Source organism: Gadus chalcogrammus, chromosome 10 (genome assembly GCF_026213295.1).
Source record: "Gadus chalcogrammus isolate NIFS_2021 chromosome 10, NIFS_Gcha_1.0, whole genome shotgun sequence".
In the NCBI taxonomy this organism is placed as follows: Eukaryota; Metazoa; Chordata; class Actinopteri; order Gadiformes; family Gadidae; genus Gadus; species Gadus chalcogrammus.
This window is the reverse complement of record NC_079421.1, coordinates 1,974,836-1,992,131: the sequence shown is the minus strand read 5'-3', so window position 1 is coordinate 1,992,131 and position 17,296 is coordinate 1,974,836. Positions and strand designations below refer to the sequence as shown.

Genomic DNA, 17,296 nt, shown 5'->3' with positions numbered 1-17,296 from the left:
CCAAAGCTATTAGGGTTAAGGTAAGGGTCAAGGTTAGGGTTAAGGTTAGGACCACCTTCGGAGGGAACCACAGCTATTAGGTTTAAGGTTAGGGTTAAGGTGGGGTGTTTTTCTCTCTATTTCCACTATCCTGGACCATAGGAAGCATCAAGGACAAGATACACAAAGGAAGTAGTGTGTTGTTGCAGACAGAGTGCATTCTGACCCCAGCCCTCTGACCCCTCACCTCTGACCCTACTCAGCTCCACCCATCTCTCAGAGATGCTACCTCATTCTTAGACACTGTCTGAGGAATCGCCTCTCTAAACCTCTCAAGTTTTCAATGTTTTTACTTATTCCACCAGTTTGCATAATGGCATCAATATATCATCACTATCTTTGTCAAAGGAACCTAGAAGAAAAGGAGTAAATAGTTATTGTAACCAGAATCAATATGTTCCATTAGTGGCCAATCACAATGAAGAGGAACAACATATTAACCTTAACTGTGTGTAACAGGTTTATAAAGCGACTGTATAAGGACTTTTGGGACACTGGCCATGACGGACAGGAAAGATTTGTTTCTTAAGGCGTGCAGAGGATCAACATGATTACTTTTCACCTTCTTTCAACCAGCAGCTCTTCAATAGCTTGTAATCTTCAACCTCATCTCGATTGCATGTAATACTAATTGGAAACGGTGGTGGTCACACGGTGGTCCACTTACCCATAAAACATAATCATTTGTTTAACAACATGCGTAGTTACCAATGCAAATGAAACCCGACGCTGCCCTGTTTTTCATACCATCTGCAGTTCACTCTAGGAAGCTGCAGTGTAATGATCTGTCCTCTAGGGGTCTCTGTTTAGTCTCTCCTTTCTCCTCTACGCTCTCTGGTGAGGAGAGGCGTATGATTGGCGGAGGCGGCCAACCATAGTTTTGGTACAGTGCACTTGGTGAACCTCTAGGTGTCACCCATTATCTGGTAGGCTCTCATTATCACTGCTGGAGCTCTAAAGAAGCCAAGGAAAAATCGATGCCTGCAATTTTCAACAAAATGCTATTTTATGGATTGGGTCCCTCCAAATATTATGAGATTCACCAAGAGCGAGATGTTTTGGGAGTTAAAAAGCTCATTGATGCTGCTGTCTGTTTCATCGGTTGTATGTATTGACTTATCTATTGACAAAAGAAATGGTAAAACGGCTAATAAATTTAGGAAAACTTAGACAATGAGCTAGAGGGAATTATAAAGGTTTAGGGCTCGTTACTCTGAAAGCATCTAGGCAGCTGATGTCAATTGTAGGTAAATAGTTGGTGCTTAACTGGAGTTAACTGAATTGCATTGCGTCCATAAACTAAACCCCAGGCGTACATTCTTTACACTTCTAACTTGAATTGTTAAGACCTGAAGGCTTAGAAACCAAAACAAATCATTGAGTGCATAACAGAAAACGATAGACAGTTGTTATTTTTTATATTTAAGGATGTTTATATTAATGACCTGTGAATGAGCATGAGGATGTGTCAAAGTAAAAGCGTGGACAGACAGACAGACGGACACAAACAGTGTGTAGTTCAAATGGAATAATAGCATTTCTGAAAACGAAGGCAATTCAATTGACACTGACAATCAGTTTCACTTGTGTCTTTTATTTTTGAACTTTACTTCCCAACATTATTCCACAAAGACATGGTTTTCAATAATTAATATATTGTTGTGTACATATAGTGACGATTAAAAAAGATTCACAATACAAAATACATTTTTAAATATGGAGAATGTCAATCGCATGTCAAAGTATTGATTTACTTAGTACTTATCATGCAATCAATATATAAAAATAGACTTCTGATTATGTTTATATACATTTCTTTTTATAAATATAAGTAAACAAATGTATTTTTAAAATACAAAGATAAATACAGTCACAGAGTGTACATTGTGTACCAAACAAGCAAATACAAACATTTTTTTGGGATATTTAGCATTCACAAAACACAATTATATTAGAAATGCAACTTTAACGACAATTGCAGGTCTTCATGTCTGACTTAATTTCTTCATTCTTTTTTTCGGCCAAATAAACGACTTGGTCACGATAAATATGGCAGGACCCCGCCCTAACAGGGCGGGGCCTAATATAAGTATTAAATATTCATGATGAGGGTCTCTCTCTCTCTCTCTCTCTTGGCCCCAGGGCCAAGCCATCAGGGTCTCTCTGGGGGCCAAGGGCCTAGCTATCATGTTCTCTCTGGAGGGCCCCCCGGCCAAGCTTTCAGGGTCTCTCTGGGTACCCAAGGCCTAGCTATCAGGGTCTCTCTGGGGGGCCCCCCGGGGCCCAGCTACCGGGGTCTCTCCCGGGGCCTAGCTCTGCCGGACGTCCTGCAGCAGCTTGTTGATCTCGGCCACCAGCTCGCTGGCGTCCATCAGCTCGTGCCGGCTGTCGCTGTGCTTCCCCTGCAGCTGGCCCAGCGCCGCCTCAAAGTCGTCCTCCTCAAAGTTCTCCGGGATCTCCTCCATGGCGGGGAGCCACTTGGACGAGGGTCCCGGCGGGGGCGCCGAGGCCGGTGCGGGCCCCAGGGCCGCCGGGGGGGGCTGCTGCTGCTGCTGGGCGGGGGCCCCCAGGCTCACCGACGCCACAGGGACCAGGGGCCCGGCGCCGGCGTGGTTCTGGGGGCTGTTTCTCGGCGCCTGGGAGCCCTTGTGGGGGCCGCCCTGCGAGCCCGAGAGCTTGGCGCTGGGCTTCAGCGTGTGGTAGCTGCCGTTGTGGTGGGGGAGGTGGTGCAGGTGGAGGTGGTGGTGGTGGGGGTGGTGGTGGTGCTGACCCTGCAGCCCCACGTTGCCCCCGGGGTTCTGGAAGTGGGTGTTGGCCGCCCAGGCCGCCACCCCCTGCTGGTGCACCGAGGCGCTGGGCTTCCCCGGGAGGGGGCCCCTCTTGCGGTCCAGGGAGCCCGTCATGGGCACCCCCACGCCGCTCACGCTGGTGGCCCTCTGGCCCTCGCTCGCCTGGGCGTAGGCGTCCAGCGACGGGGGCAGCAGCCGCTGGAACACGCTGCTCATCTCCGACAGCAGCGAGCCCGTGCCGCACAGGTCCTCCTCCTCCTCCGCCCCCTCCCCCCCGCCACCGGCCGCCCGCCGGCCCTCCCCCGCCTCCCCCGCCTCGTCCCCCTCGGTGTCCTTGCCGAAGGTGCTGAAGCTCTGGTGGCCCCGGGCCGGCCCGGCGTCGGTACAGGGCTGCGGGATCTTCTCCAGGGCGGGCCGGGCGGGCGCCTCCTCCCCGGGGATGTACAGGTTGCTCCGGTAGTCCGAGGCGGCGGCGGCGGCGGCGGCGGCGGGCGAGGCCAGCGGGGGCATCCAACACTGGTCCGAGTGGCCGAGGACCCGGCACTCCTCTGTGCACAGCCGCATGGCTGAGGGGGACAGGGGGGAGCGTCAGGAGGGCTGGGGCCACACACACAGGCACACGCACGCACCACGGCAATACACAACAAGACATGTGTTGACGCAGGACCGACGCCACGGTGGCCGACGTGTGTTCATGTGAAGGATGAGGAATCAGTGCATGAAGACGAAGAAGAAGAAGAGAGAGGGTGCAGGACAGGAAGGGTAAATGCAGTATTTTCATGGGCCCAACGTTAGACTGCCTCACTGGTGCCTGCTCTACATGGGGGAAATCTGCCCTAATTAGTGTTTGGGGGGGGGGAGAGAGGCACCAAGGGGGGGGCATGCTACCTTCAAATGTATTTACCACGTGGGACAATTCGGAAAGCTAGATCAATGCCTATTACGAATTCAAAGGGGACTACTACTCTAAAAGCCCTGCATCTTTCCCTTTCAAGTCACTCTTTTCAATATTGAATCTTCAAATAGCAAATCTCTAAAGAATAAATTAGACAAATCAAAAATGCCAACTTAAAGCCTTCATTAAAAATACTTTTCAGCCATGCCATTGAGGGACTTCATTATTCCCTCATTAACATGAAAGGAACATTTATAATACATCTTAGAGCAGATGAAAAGTGTGTTTGAGTGCTGTGGCAGGGAGGGAAAAAACAGCAAGAAGCTAGCTGTTGATTGGCTGCCCCCTGAATGAAAACGTTGGAAATAAAACCCTTCAAGATTTATCAAGACTGATCTGCATGTGAAACAAAGAGAATGAAGAGACCTGGGCAAAACACACGCTCCATATGTCCTCGCTGTCTGCTGGAGTGACAGACTGTTCATTCTAATGGCCGCTCATTCATCTGACTTCAATCAACCGCATGGCCAATTGGTTTAGAAAGACCCAGTTCCGGGGTGGTAGTTTTCTTCTTTAACAGACTGACTATGATTCAATTGAAAGCTTGTTTACCCTGAATAGTACTGCACTCTCTTTATGCTCTGTCCTCCTCCAAATACCTCTCAGCTCCTGCGTTCACCTGTCACTCCATATGTGACAGGTTCGGATTTTATCCAGAAACAAACAAACCCTCACTCCTGCTCTGGGGCATTATCCCCGCCCTGTTGCTGATGACAAACGAACAGAGGGGAACTGCGCTTATTCAACTAGCGGGGGGGGGGGGGGGGGGGGGAAATGTCAAACGGCATAGAGAATCAGTCCACGGTGTTCAGCCTCCCCTAACATGCAGAGAAGGGGAGTCCCACGCTGACCTGCGTGTCGCCGACGTGTTATAGACACTTGAGAGGAAATAGATGATGATTAAAAAAATCAATTAGTCTGGCGGCCGGCATCCCCGGCCCAACGCGTGTCAGGACTCGGGTGTCAAACCCAGTGTGAGGTTGATAAACGGCGTTCACCGCGATCGCACTTCTTTGTGACACAAAAGGTCGACAAAAGAAACACCCTATCAAAAGGTCAAGCCTGCAGCTGGAAGTTAGATACCGTCTGCATGGATGCTCTTGGATGGGCTGCAGTTTCTGTGTGTTACAGATTCCCATTGGACGGCCTCTTCCCCCTACTCTACTCTCGCCCTCAACCCTCTAGCTAGCAGACATATTGACGGCCATTGGTTAACTGCTCCCTTTGCTCGGCGAATGAGGCGGCGGTGTGGGGGCGGGGGCTCGGCGTGTGTGTTCCTGGCCGTGCGCGATCGAAATAGGTGAGACACGAAATGTGATTAGTCTCCGCTGGGGCGTAATCACTATGTGCATGCTGCTCTGAGTCATCGCCATGGAAACATTCTGTCACATGGCAATTAAACGTTCCCTTCTAATCAGCAGGCAGAGTCTGCTGTCCCTCTGTTTAGGTAGCAGGACGGAAAAAAGAAGAAGAATGAGGAGAAGTTTGGGCGATGGAAAGGTCAGATTGACGGGAAAAGAAAGTGGCTAACAGTGGGTGCTGGGGAAGGCAGAGGAAGGAGGCAATCAGGGTAAGTGAGTCGTCTGCCGGGACGCTAATTGGGAGGTAGCTCTGTGGTGGTGCTGCTGATGGACGGCGAGGAGGTGGCGTGGAGCGAGGAAGAGACACGGAGGATGAGGAGCGGCGAGCGGCTGCTGAAGGGAGACGTGATAAATGCTACGTGTCGGGAAGAGTCGTGTCACACGCGTACCAATTTAGAACGGGAAGTTGACGGGTGTTATGCCAAACGGTGCACACCTGTGTTTGTGTGTGTGCACGCCTTTTGTGTGTGTGTGTGTGTGTGTCTTTGTGTCCCTGTGTGCGTTTCTCTGCAGTTTGCCTGCCACACACAGCCACGTTTGCATTTTCATTTTAGACAAACAGGTGCTCACAGGGTTTGGCAGCGCGCGTGCCGCTGTCATTTTGTGCCAAAGCACGATCAATAAATTGTTAATGAGCGTTGAGTTGCCAGTTTGTAGCTACCGATAGGATTCAGGTGCGGAGACGCTGTGCCAGACAGCGTGGTAATGAGATGGAATGAGATGACAGCAGGCGCTCTCTGCCGGCGTGAGCGGAGGGAAACCATGAAGAGGAAAGCTTTAGACTTGGTTTGGATGGGATAGAGGATAGGGATAGTGTAGTGGCGTTGAGGGGATGGAGGGGAACATGGAGGTTGAGGTAGAGGGGAGATGGAGGCAGAGGTGGAGGTGGAGGTGGAGGTGTACCTGCATGCGTTCTGTGCTGGTGGCCGTCGGGGGCGTACAGCTCAGAAAAGCCCTCACCCAAGAGGCGGTCCATTGGAGACTCTCTGCCGGGCTCGTAGTCGCTGTCGCCCGCCTCGCTGTCCCCACGACCGCTGTCCTTCAGGCTAAACTTATCCATCTCATTCAGCGCGTACCTGGGGAGAGAGAGGAGGGTCAGGACTTAATATCACCTCCACCCAATACCTGGGGAGAGACACTTAGACACCTGGTATCACCTAACGAGAGAGAGAGAGAGAGAGAGAGAGAGAGAGAGAGAGAGAGAGAGAGAGCTCTTTCCAGGTGGTTTTGCATAACGTTATGCAAATGTAAATAAAAAATATAGCATTATTACGATTCCTCCGCATCGCGGGGCTGTGGAGAATGGGCATATCATTGTGCGGCTGTCCAACAATTGCTTGTGGCAAAACCATTTCACAGTGGCTTGTGCAATGAGTGTATTTCATTTCCTCAACAAACTGCCCACAGCAACACTTCTGTGTTTGTTAGGTCTGGAGGAAAAAAGCCTCAGAATTTTGAATAACACTTTGCATGAATTATAAGAACAACATCATTGAATAATTGGATCTTGAAAGAAGCATTTCAAAGGTCAACCTATTGTTCATTTGGTTGTGTTAAAGGATACCCATTTATGGAACATGAAAAGTGTGTGTGTGTGTGTGTGTGTGTGTGTGTGTGTGTGTGTGTGTGTGTGTGTGTGTGTGTGTGTGTGTGTGTGTGTGTGTGTGTGTGTGTGTGTGTGTGTGTGTGTGTGTGTGTGTTACCTATAGCTCCTTGTGTATTTGTTGCCTCTGAAGTTAGGTCGTGGCTGGTACTGGCCCTGATGGAGCATGGATAGAAGCTGTGAGACTTGCTACAATCCCCAGGGAACAAAACAGGAGAGGGAAAAGAAAGAAAAAGAAAAAAGAAAAAATGAAGAGGAGGAAAAAATAAAGAAAAAAATGATGGAGTCAGACAAGCACTGATGCTGCACAACAATGGGGGAGGGGGGAGGAGGGGGTTTGGGGGGGGGGGGGGGGGGGTTCATGGTGACATGTGTGACTCTCACTCCACAACATGAAACAATGGTTAACAAAAGTAGGACACAAAGGACTGGAGGGGACAGAAATGGTGGTGGACAAATTCAGAACAAAAACTGATTATGAGAGATCAGAGAAATATTATCGGACCAATGTTTTGAAATCTGTGACATTTTAACCATATTTTAAGATTTGTTTTAACCTTACCAACATGACACACGTTATCCCAAAACGATCAATTCATGGAATAAATATCATTATCTTTCTGTATTTATATGCATCCCTCTCTCTCTCTCTTTCCCTCACTCACACCCACACACACTCTCAAAGAAACTCACACACACACACACACACACACACACACACACACACCCCCCTCACCCTCACCTCAACGGGGGGGGTGGCATGAGCCAGCTCCAGCGCAAACTGTTCCGGCACGTGATTGGAGGAGATGGTTACTAGGCTGTTGAGGGACTGCCGGCTGTGGTGACTCCCCCGGCTCCCGAAGGCGCCCCTGTCCCCGGGGGCGGGGGAGGCGGCGGGGGAGTGCGGGTGGGCCCGCACGGGCAGCGTCCCGTTGACGGTGGGCACCAGCGTGATCTCCCCCTTGTGGATCTGCCGGCTGGGCTTCTTGGGGTGGTGCTGGTAGCTGCTCTCGGCGGCGCGGCAGTTGTAGTTGTGGCGCGGGTCCTTCTTCTCGCGGTTGCAGCGGGCCGTGGCGAACATCACCATGACGGCGAGCAGCAGGGCGCACACGGCGCCCAGCGAGATGATGACGATGAGCGAGAGGTCCAGGGCGGGTTGGCCGGAGCTGGTGGGGTCCGACGCCGCCGGGGGCGCCTCGGCCGTGTCCTGCAGGGTCAGCCGGAGGACGGCGCCGGTCGCCAGCCGGTGGGTGCCGCGGTCCTGCACCTCCACCCGGAGCTCCAGCGCCTCCTTGGCCACCTGCTCCAGGCTGGCGTTGGTGCGCAGCTCGCAGCGCCGCGCGTCCATCGCGAACAGCCCGTCCTCGTTGCCCCCCGTGATGGCGCAGTTCAGCTCGCCGTTGGCGCCGGCGTCGCGGTCCGAGGCCTTGATGGCGGTGACCAGCTGGCCCGGCGAGGCGTACCGCCACAGGCGCAGCTCGGCCGTGTGGTTCCGCAGCGGGGGGGCGTGCACCACGGGCGCGTTGTCGTTCTCGTCCAGCACCGACAGCAGCACGGTGGTGTTGGCGCTCAGCGGGGGGTTCCCGCCGTCCCGCGCCTGCACGGTGAAGGCCACGCGGCTCACGTCCTCGTGGTCGAAGCTGCGCAGGGCGTAGACGGCCCCGTTGGAGGGGTCGACGGTGACGTAGGTGGAGATGGGGCTGCCCTGGACCATGGCGTCGGCCACGGTGTAGGTGACCTGGCCGTTGGTGCCCAGATCGGGGTCAGACGCCACCACCGTCATCAGGTAGGCCCCGGGGGAGTTGTTCTCCGACTTGAACACCTCGTAGCGGCTCTTCTCGAAGCGGGGCGGGTTGTCGTTCTCGTCCAGCACCTGGACGGTGAAGTGTTTGATGGTGGAGAGGCTGGAGGACCCGCGGTCCTCGGCGATCACCGTCAGGCTGTACTCTGAGCGCTTCTCCCGGTCCAGGGACACGTTGGTGAGGATCATGTAGTTGTTCTCGTAGGTCTTCTGCAGCCGGAAGTGGCCGTGGCCGTGCAGACGGCACGTCACCTCTCCGTTGGCTCCCGTGTCGCTGTCGTGCACGCGCACCAGCGCTATGAAGGTGTCCACGGGCGCCCCCTCTGAGATGTAGGCCACCTCCTCTTTCCCCGTCGTCATCAGGTTGATGTTGATCTCGGGTTTGTTGTCGTTCACGTCGACCACTTTCACTACTATTTTGCAAAGTCCTGGAATTGAATTTGGACCCATGTCCTGAGCCTGCACGTCCAGCTCATAGGAAGACGTTGTTTCATAGTCCACCTTTCTGATAAGCGTAATGTGACCATTTTCCGGGTTAATCTTAAATGTTCCCAATATCTTTGGGGAGACGTGGCTGCTGAAAGAGTAAACGATTTTACCATTGGTTCCCTCGTCTGGGTCCGTGGCGTTCAAATCAATGATCAGAGTTCCCAGGGGAGAATTCTCCAGGAAATCGATTACATAAGCTTGCTCATCGAAAGCGGGGCTGTTGTCGTTGGAATCGGAGATGCTGATCTTGAGCAAAGTCGAACCCGATTTTGGAGGAACGCCGTTATCAGAGGCCGTCAATTGGAGCTGGTAGCTGGACTGAACTTCGCGGTCTAAATCTCGCATCACTACCAACTCCGCATACTTAGCCCCATCCGTTCTCGTCCTCACGTCGATTTTGAAAAAGTTATTGGTGGTCAAGGAATAGGTGTGTAGCGCGTTTTCTCCCGTGTCCGGGTCCGTGGCGCCGTCCAGCGGCACCCGCGTCCCTACCGACGCACTCTCCGAGATCTCGATTGGGATGATGGCGCGAGAGAAGTGCGGAGAGTTGTCGTTGATGTCCAACACTTCCACCTCCACGTGGAAGAGCTGGAGATACTCTGTGGGCAGCGTAACCACGTCGAACTCGATAGAGCAGTTGAGGTTTTTCTCACACAGCTTTTCTCGATCTATTTTGGCGGCTATGGTTATCTCCCCATCGTCCTCCCGGACCGAGAGGAAAGAGGTGTCCCCCCGCTGCATCGCGCGGAACCGAAAGGACAAGGAAGTCGGTAATTTGGATAAAACCCCAGATACGTCCTCCTTTAGCCTCGCAATTACTGTGCCTACTTTCTGCTCTTCGTAAACTTTATATTTCAATGTCTTACCGTTAACGCACTGTGCAACTGCGAACAAAACCAGGAATTTGAATAGTGCAGTGGATAAAGTATTTCCTTTGGTTTGGTTATTCTGTGGACCCATCTTCCCCGACCAAGACGGGCAGCACAACATGGGGGAAAAATTCGATGTCCCTTCAAAAGTATTTCATGATCAATTTGGGTTGTTATTCTCTGCCTGCAGACGTCCGCATAGAAAGGAAAGCCACAGAGTAGATATCAAACGTTCAAAGAAATCGCTTTGCTTTGGTTTAAGTCCAGAAAAGAACATTCGGCGACGTTTTCCTTCTTCTATTTCTTCTTTACAGACGGATCTGTTGCGCGTAGGCTGCATCCAGATCGCCCGTCCTTTGTGTGCGCCAGTGAATGAGAGGAGAGGATGTCTGAAAGAAAAGGCGCAGCTCTCTGTTGTGCGTGCGTCTCTCTCCCTGCGCGCCGCTGTCTGTCTCGGCCCGCCCCGCACCAAAACTGCGTATTTTTTTCCTCATCGCATACGAAATTCCGCCCCCCTCTCTCTCCAGTTTTCGTCTCCTCCTCCTCCCCCTTCCTTTAGCCCAGAGTGCCCCTGCTCAGCCTACAGGGGGTCCACACGGGGTTATTGATGGCAGCAGAAGTCTGGCGGCCCAACCCCAGAGAAACCCTGCGTTAAAAGTGTGCCACAACAATAGAGGAGAGGGAGGAATTATTCCGGGCTCCAGTTCAAACAGGCTGGGAGACTGCGGCCCACCGTCGCACACAGTATTGTTACAACCGCAATTCACTAAGTGTGCCCATTCTTTACCGCGCAGAAAGTCGTTTGGCGCGCGTAAGAATGGTGTTTGTTTGTTTGTTTCTTGTGCGAAAAATAGGAGCCGCTGATTTAGGCATTAAAATAAAGGCTAATTTCATTGAAGCACAATCGGCAGATTTTTGGAAATTGTCATGTAGCCTACATAGATTTACAATATTAAAAACATTTTGCTGTGCCTGTGTTATCATGCGACACATCCTGGTTCCAGAGCTCGACGAATCTCAATCAGTGCAAACCTTTGCTTGAAACGAACCTTTGCTTGAATTTGTTGGGGATCTTTTTGGGGTTTAATGATCAAATGAGTGGAACGCGTTTCTTGTTAATATTCTTGATGCTGCGTCAAGAGAAGGGCGAGCTACTTTATTATTTTTTTAATCAAAAAGTGTAACTTAATACTTAGGAAGATGAACGCGTCGCGGGACAATCGAATCCCCGCGCGTGGCGAATCCCTGAAAAGGAGGGCCTCCATCTGAAAACGCCTCGCGGCAGGTCACGCGGCCTGACATCCCCCCCTCCCCCCGCCGTTCCCGTGTGCATAATGCAGTTTTATGACCCCCGCATCCCAATCTTGAAAACAATCTGCGTCATGAAAACTCAAACTGGCGTTCAGAGAGCAAACAACTAAAGCTGATGTGGAGATCACCGCCATCTGGCGCGAGCCTCAGACAGCCCCCCAAACCTATATTACCCCCCCATTCAGACCAGCCGCCCGCCTGGGAAACACTATGGGAGAATTAGCCGAGGCGCTGAGCAGCCGTCAGACTTACTAGATAACATCCAATTCCTCGCCATGCCTTATCAAATCTGCTGCAGAATCCACGACCCCTTGTATATTATAGTACATGCATGAAACTCGTTCTTTGAACTCATGGGCAAATCTTTTCTCTGTCGGTTAGTAGTGATTGCTTTAGCCATAAAAATAACAAATAAAGTAATCACCGCCTATTAGAATATCTTGCGGTTAAGTTCCCGGAGTTCCTCAGCTAAACTATGTTCGCCCTTTTCCCAGGGCTGTCAGACGGAGTCATAATCCGACGTATACTGTGCACACAGTTCCTCTCATACGAGGTATCGCCGCGGAGAGAGAAGCAGCGTTAAACAACATCCGCCACGGGGCGTCTCTCTGCAGGCTGCAGGACGTGCGGGAAACGCTCAACCGTTCGGATAGAGCATTGGGCATTTGGACATGGCTGCGCACTCCCGGGATGGAAGCGGCTTGGTGTTAAACACAACTCACTTTATTGAACATTATTCAATTCAGAGTTATTTCAAAGTTGACCAGGGTTGTTATTTCTTGCTAATGAAATAAAGCAGGTAGGAGGACTACGAGGTCCTATTCCAATCTGGCATGAAAAACAATGGTCTGCAGCAAACCACTCGGAGGGCCGGTTTGAGGCGGATAGGCGCCGAGATTTTGCCCTCAGGGACCATAAAGTTACCGGGAGCCCGCGTGGGGGAAGGGGGGGCGCGGCAACTTTGTCATTGAAATGAAGGAGATCCCGATGACAAAGGCGCTGAAGCAGGTGGAGCGAGGAGGCTACAGGGGGAGGCATGTGCGCGAGGGCACTTCTCCACACAGCAGTGCTCCACACAAAGAGAAAGTTAATATACCCTCCCCCATCGCCCCCCCCCCCCCCCCCCCCCCATTCCCATCTCTCCCTCTCCGCGTGTTTCACGCAGAAGCGCGACAGAAGGAGTGCTTCGGCGCGCGCCGGGGTCGCCGATATTGTAATGGCATTTGAGCATCTGCCACAATCACGAGCCGTCTCATTATCAAGCTGCTGCGCCGCGCGCTCATCTCTGACCAGAAGGATTGGATTTGGGGGCGCGGGGTGCGAGGAGGAAATAGCGCTGCTTAATATTCATCCCGCACACACTCGCCACGCTAACTATAGGCTTTATAAGACACGTGTGGGGCGGCCAGAGTGGCTGATGAAGAGTTCAGAATCACCCGAGCACGCTTCATGAAAGACATTATTCTCTCTCTACCACTACAAATGCACGAGGACACGTGTCGTTCAGAAACAACCATCACCAAAGCAAGAAGACTTTATTATTACATTTTGATCATAACCTTTGCAAGCAAATAATTGAAGAAAATATTGAATAACGTTTTCTCTCTCTCTCTCTGTCTCTCTGTCTCTCTGTCTCTCTGTCTCTCTCTCTCTCTCTGTCTGTGTGTACGATGTTGGGTGGCGTGTAGCGATGCTTTACACCGTAGTAATAAAGTGTGTGCTTGTATTTCTCTACACGGGGCATAACATGTTGCAATACCTTTTCTTCCTCTCTTCCTCTTTATTGGCTCGAAATAGTTGTGCGCCACTCAAACTGAAATATTCATGAGCGGGAATATAATACGGAAAGATAAATGGTGAAAGCGATTGCTCGGACCCCTGGAATGTTAGAGAGCAGCGAGGGGTTCGCTGAGCCCTTTGGCCAATCAGAGAGTGGCTGGAGGCGTAGACGGAGACGAGGTAAAGCGTCTGTGCTCGGGGAGATGAAATGGTGGGCTTGTTTTAGGTTTCGTGCGCGGCGAGACGGCGCTGATTCCCGTAAGAAGATGAGGAGGGGAGGGAGAAGAAGAAAGGTGGAGAGGCCCTTCCTCCTCCGACGGACACACGTCTGGCATATGCTGCCCTGACACCCGATCGCCTTGTTTCTGAGCCGCACAATATCCCGCTCCCCCCCCCCCTCGCTTTATCCTCCTCTGGGCCGGAGGTTCGGTGTCTGGATCGCTAGCACGGGGGGGGGGGGGGGGGGGGCCAGAGAGGATTCTTCTCTTGTTTTTGTTGTTTGCCCCAAAGCCTCCCTATCTTTAGTATCCAAATACCTGCACACAAAAACAGCACACACACACATGCACACACACACAGACACACACACAGACACACACACACATCAGCGGGCCCACACAATGACACACTCTGTTCTTCTTCCATTCATACTAGTACCCCAATTGCAAATTTCAACTTTAAACTGTGTGTGTGTGTGTGTGTGTGTGTGTGTGTGTGTGTGTGTGTGTGTGTGTGTGTGTGTGTTATAATTGGTACTAATCTGGTCATTCATTGTCATTTTAAAAGTACATCCGTGCTGTCCAAAAGCACTCTTCTTCAGTCTGTTTTGATTGTCCCTCTGCACCCCCGATGCAATAAACCAACTATTATGAACCTACAAACTATTAACCAACCCTCCCCACTAAGTTGAGCAGCTTTGCACCCTGCAGGGCCCCGCCTCCCCTCGCCCAGTAAAACTCTTAGTTTGAAGCCGACTTCAGAGGCCTCATTAGCTCCCTGACTACACCACTGAGTCCTGGTTCTGCACAACGCCAGGGTGACGACAGACAGGAAAAATGTGCTTTGTCAGTGTGTCTTCGTTTGCGTTCTCTCTCTCTGTGCGCTCCGCTTCTTTCCTTTCTTTTTTCTTGTGCAAGAGGAGGGAAAGCAGTGCAGACAAAGCAACTCCTATCGGCACCCCCAGGCTCAATCTGCACCACGTGTGGGGTGGGGGCAGGCGACACATTTTTTAAGGGCTCCTCATTCATTAGACGGGGGGGGATTTACAAGCCTGTCCCCCCTCCCTCCCGAGCCTGTGACCCCCACTCTTTCTCGTGCTCTGTTTCCCTTGGCAGATGTGAGACGGGTGCCGGGGGTCCGTATGCGTCCCTCTGTTGTTCCCAGGGTGTCCGTGTCTCTGGGTTTTCCTAAAGACTTATGTGCCATGTGTTCCTCATTTTGGGAAATTTATATTTTTTGCTTGTGTGTTGGCTGGAATGCTGAATCATCTTTGGAGCACCAGGCCGCTGCCCTCCTCTAAGCTAGATTCACCACCCAGTCAGTTGTGTTGGAAGGGCCTCTGCGCTTCTAGATTTAAAAAATAATTCAGATAAAACACTGCAACGAGATCAACAACAATGAATAAGACAAAAGTTGGTTTTATGTACGTGTTCAGGGCTTAGTGAGAGGCTCCCCCTTGATTCATTTTCACCCTCTAACCCCGTTATGTCTCAGGTTGATGTTGTCTTCCCTTTTCCTAAAATGGTACATGTTCATCGAATGATATGCATCACAACATGTCTTTCAGAGTTTGGTTATTGAGCTCAGTGCCGTGAAGGGGGATGAAGCCATAAACGACGCTCCGTTTAATCACCCAGGTGAAGGGCTTACAAAGCATTGGAGCAAACAGTGTGAGCTGGGTTAATCATCGACCACTATATCTGCACGTACAGATGCCTCACTATAGAGGGTGGGGGGGGGGGGAGGGTTCCTCAGTAACTGGTTAACTCAGACCTCCATCCGGCCCACTCGTTATCACTGCAGGATCTTGATTTTTACGTCTTTAATTAAATGGTTGGGGGCAGTAAAGCACGCTGGTTGTGTATATTACGGTGGTTGGGTTTGCGGGGGCAATGGGCTGTGGTTGTGGGGGCGGGGGGTGCTTATACCAGTACTAATAACTCTCAGACCTTCGGTGAGCCTTATCTTAACCCTTTCCAGATTGGCAACCCCGGAAGGTATAGGCCCGGCGCTCAGAGTCTCCCTTTGAAGCGAACCCTAAAAGGTTTGGCATTTAAGTCGTTCATTAAAGCAACCTGAGCCCGCTTTCTTGAACTTTCCCCCCACCAACCCAGGGGGAGAAATGGTGGTGCTCCTGACTTTTTTTATGACTATTTGGTTGAAATTCAAAGACATCAAAGGAAAATGAGGGCGACGGTCTTAGTGCGGCGGGAGACTTCAGGCCGAAGCTCCTCAATGCCGTTCGTGTACTACTGTGGAGAAATGTGGATTCTTGATCAACGTATTCAAGTGGCAGAGAAGTAAAAAAGTAAAATTCATGGCAGCATGCAATCAAACTGGTGCATAATACACGGCCCAATCATTGGCCATTCGCGGCTGATTGTAGACTGTGGTGTTTGGCTTCTCTGGAAGACTGGTTCTTACTGCATCAGAAGGCTGAAATGCTGATAGAGCAGATGAGCAAAAATAGGCCTTTAGTTACAAGCTATTTCCATCCAAATCTGCATCGCCCTCGATATAGATGATTTGAATAACACCATCACGGTTCTGCATATGTGTCACTCATGAGTCGGAAATGCCTGGAAAAAAACCGATCCTATCCATTCACCACTTTCCTCGAACATCCACACTGCGAACCAATGCAGCTTGTGTTTGTTTGTCTCATTGTTCATTCATTTGCTGGTTCATCCGCCCCTCGCCGCCCGAGTGCGTCTGGCTGGAGGCGGTTAAGCGAGAGATAATGGTAGAGCCCGGACGCCCCAGGTACATGTTTCTGGAAGTGTAGTGCACTAGGGCAGGGTGTCCAGGATGAGAAAGTAAACACGTTTTCCTGACAGTCCAAGAGTCCCCTGGCTGCCGCAGGTTCTCTCCCGGCCCCTCGGGCTTCTGAGAGCAGATACAGCTGGCAGCTACCTGTTTATCACTGAGTGTGTGTGTGTGTGTGTGTGTGTGTGTGTGTGTGTGTGTGTGTGTGTGTGTGTGTGTGTGTGTGTGTGTGTGTGTGTGTGTGTGTGTGTGTGTGTGTGTGTGTGTGTGTGTGTGTGTGTGTGTGTGTGTTATGTCCATGCTTTCATATGACATGGTCGTGTTTATTCTTTGCATTTGTGAAATGGCACAGCTGAATTTGGCCCAGTTCTGGGTGTGATGAAGAGTGTGTGTGTGTGTGTGTGTGTCTTTGTGGGTGGGTGCATGTGTGTGTCTGTGAGGGTGGGTGCATGTGTGTGAGCGTCGGTGGGTGTGGATGGAGCGGTGGGCCACATTAAAAGCAGACCACAAGCCCACGCGTTCACATTATGAGCTTTACACTTAGCAGCACCACCATCAAAGATTCATGAAGGACACTCTGCAAGACTCTGAGTGAGAGACTCAGGAGGGGAGGGAAGCATCGAGGAGGATTATTTGCATTAGGCAAATCTGAGACTTCAGAGCACTAAGCAGACGTTGTTTGTTGGTCTGGGGCTGGCACTCGTCTCTTTCTGCGGGGCTAATAGAAATGTTAATTAAAATCCAAGTCTTATGTTGGATAAAAATAGGGTAAAACACAAAGATGCATTGATAAGGTCTTTCCTCTCTCTCTCTCTCTCTCTCTCTCGCTCTCGCTCTCCTTTCTCGCTCTCTCTCCTTTCTTTCCCCAACTATATTTCCTTTGGAGATGTGATGGCTCAGGAGAGAGATAGCGGGAGGGAGAGAGGGAGGGAGAGAGAGAGAGGGAGGGAGTATTGGAGAGCTGGAAGAGCCGGGTGGAATGAGAATAAAAGGGGAAAAGAGATGGAATAGAATGGTCTCTCTCGGTTCTTTGTCAGTTGTTGCCCAGTAACTCTCCGTGTAATTTGCTATACTGGTAAAGCCTCACTAGCTCTCATTATTTAATCGGGTTCCTTCCGTTCTATTGTCCTCATCATCTAGTCGTACATTATTTATTTCAGCTTGATATATTTTGGTCGAATTAAAGAATGAAAAGAAGAACAAAATGCTTCACATAGGTCATATGAGGAAAAAAATGTATACATATATATACAATGCAAAGCTCTCCTCGGGCTATGGAACAAAGACCTCGTGGTTTGTTGTGGCCTGATGGGAG

At 51.0% G+C, this 17,296-nt stretch overlaps 1 protein-coding gene across 2 annotated transcripts; it reads right to left on the bottom strand.

Moving 5' to 3' along the window:
• Positions 1-1,404: 1,404 nt before the first annotated feature.
• On the bottom strand, positions 1,405-10,364 carry pcdh18b (protocadherin 18b). 2 transcript variants are annotated; one of them, XM_056600936.1, is made up of 4 exons: positions 7,490-10,364; positions 6,848-6,936; positions 6,048-6,220; positions 1,405-3,394 (listed from the first exon to the last, which is right to left on the bottom strand). In XM_056600936.1, the coding sequence occupies exons 1-4, from the start codon at positions 10,025-10,027 to the stop codon at positions 2,349-2,351; spliced, it is 3,846 nt and encodes a 1,281-aa protein (XP_056456911.1). In that variant the 5' UTR covers positions 10,028-10,364; the 3' UTR covers positions 1,405-2,348. The 2 variants fall into 2 exon arrangements, with proteins under 2 accessions (XP_056456911.1, XP_056456912.1); XM_056600937.1 differs by having other exon boundaries at positions 6,848-6,903.
• Positions 10,365-17,296: the final 6,932 nt, after the last annotated feature.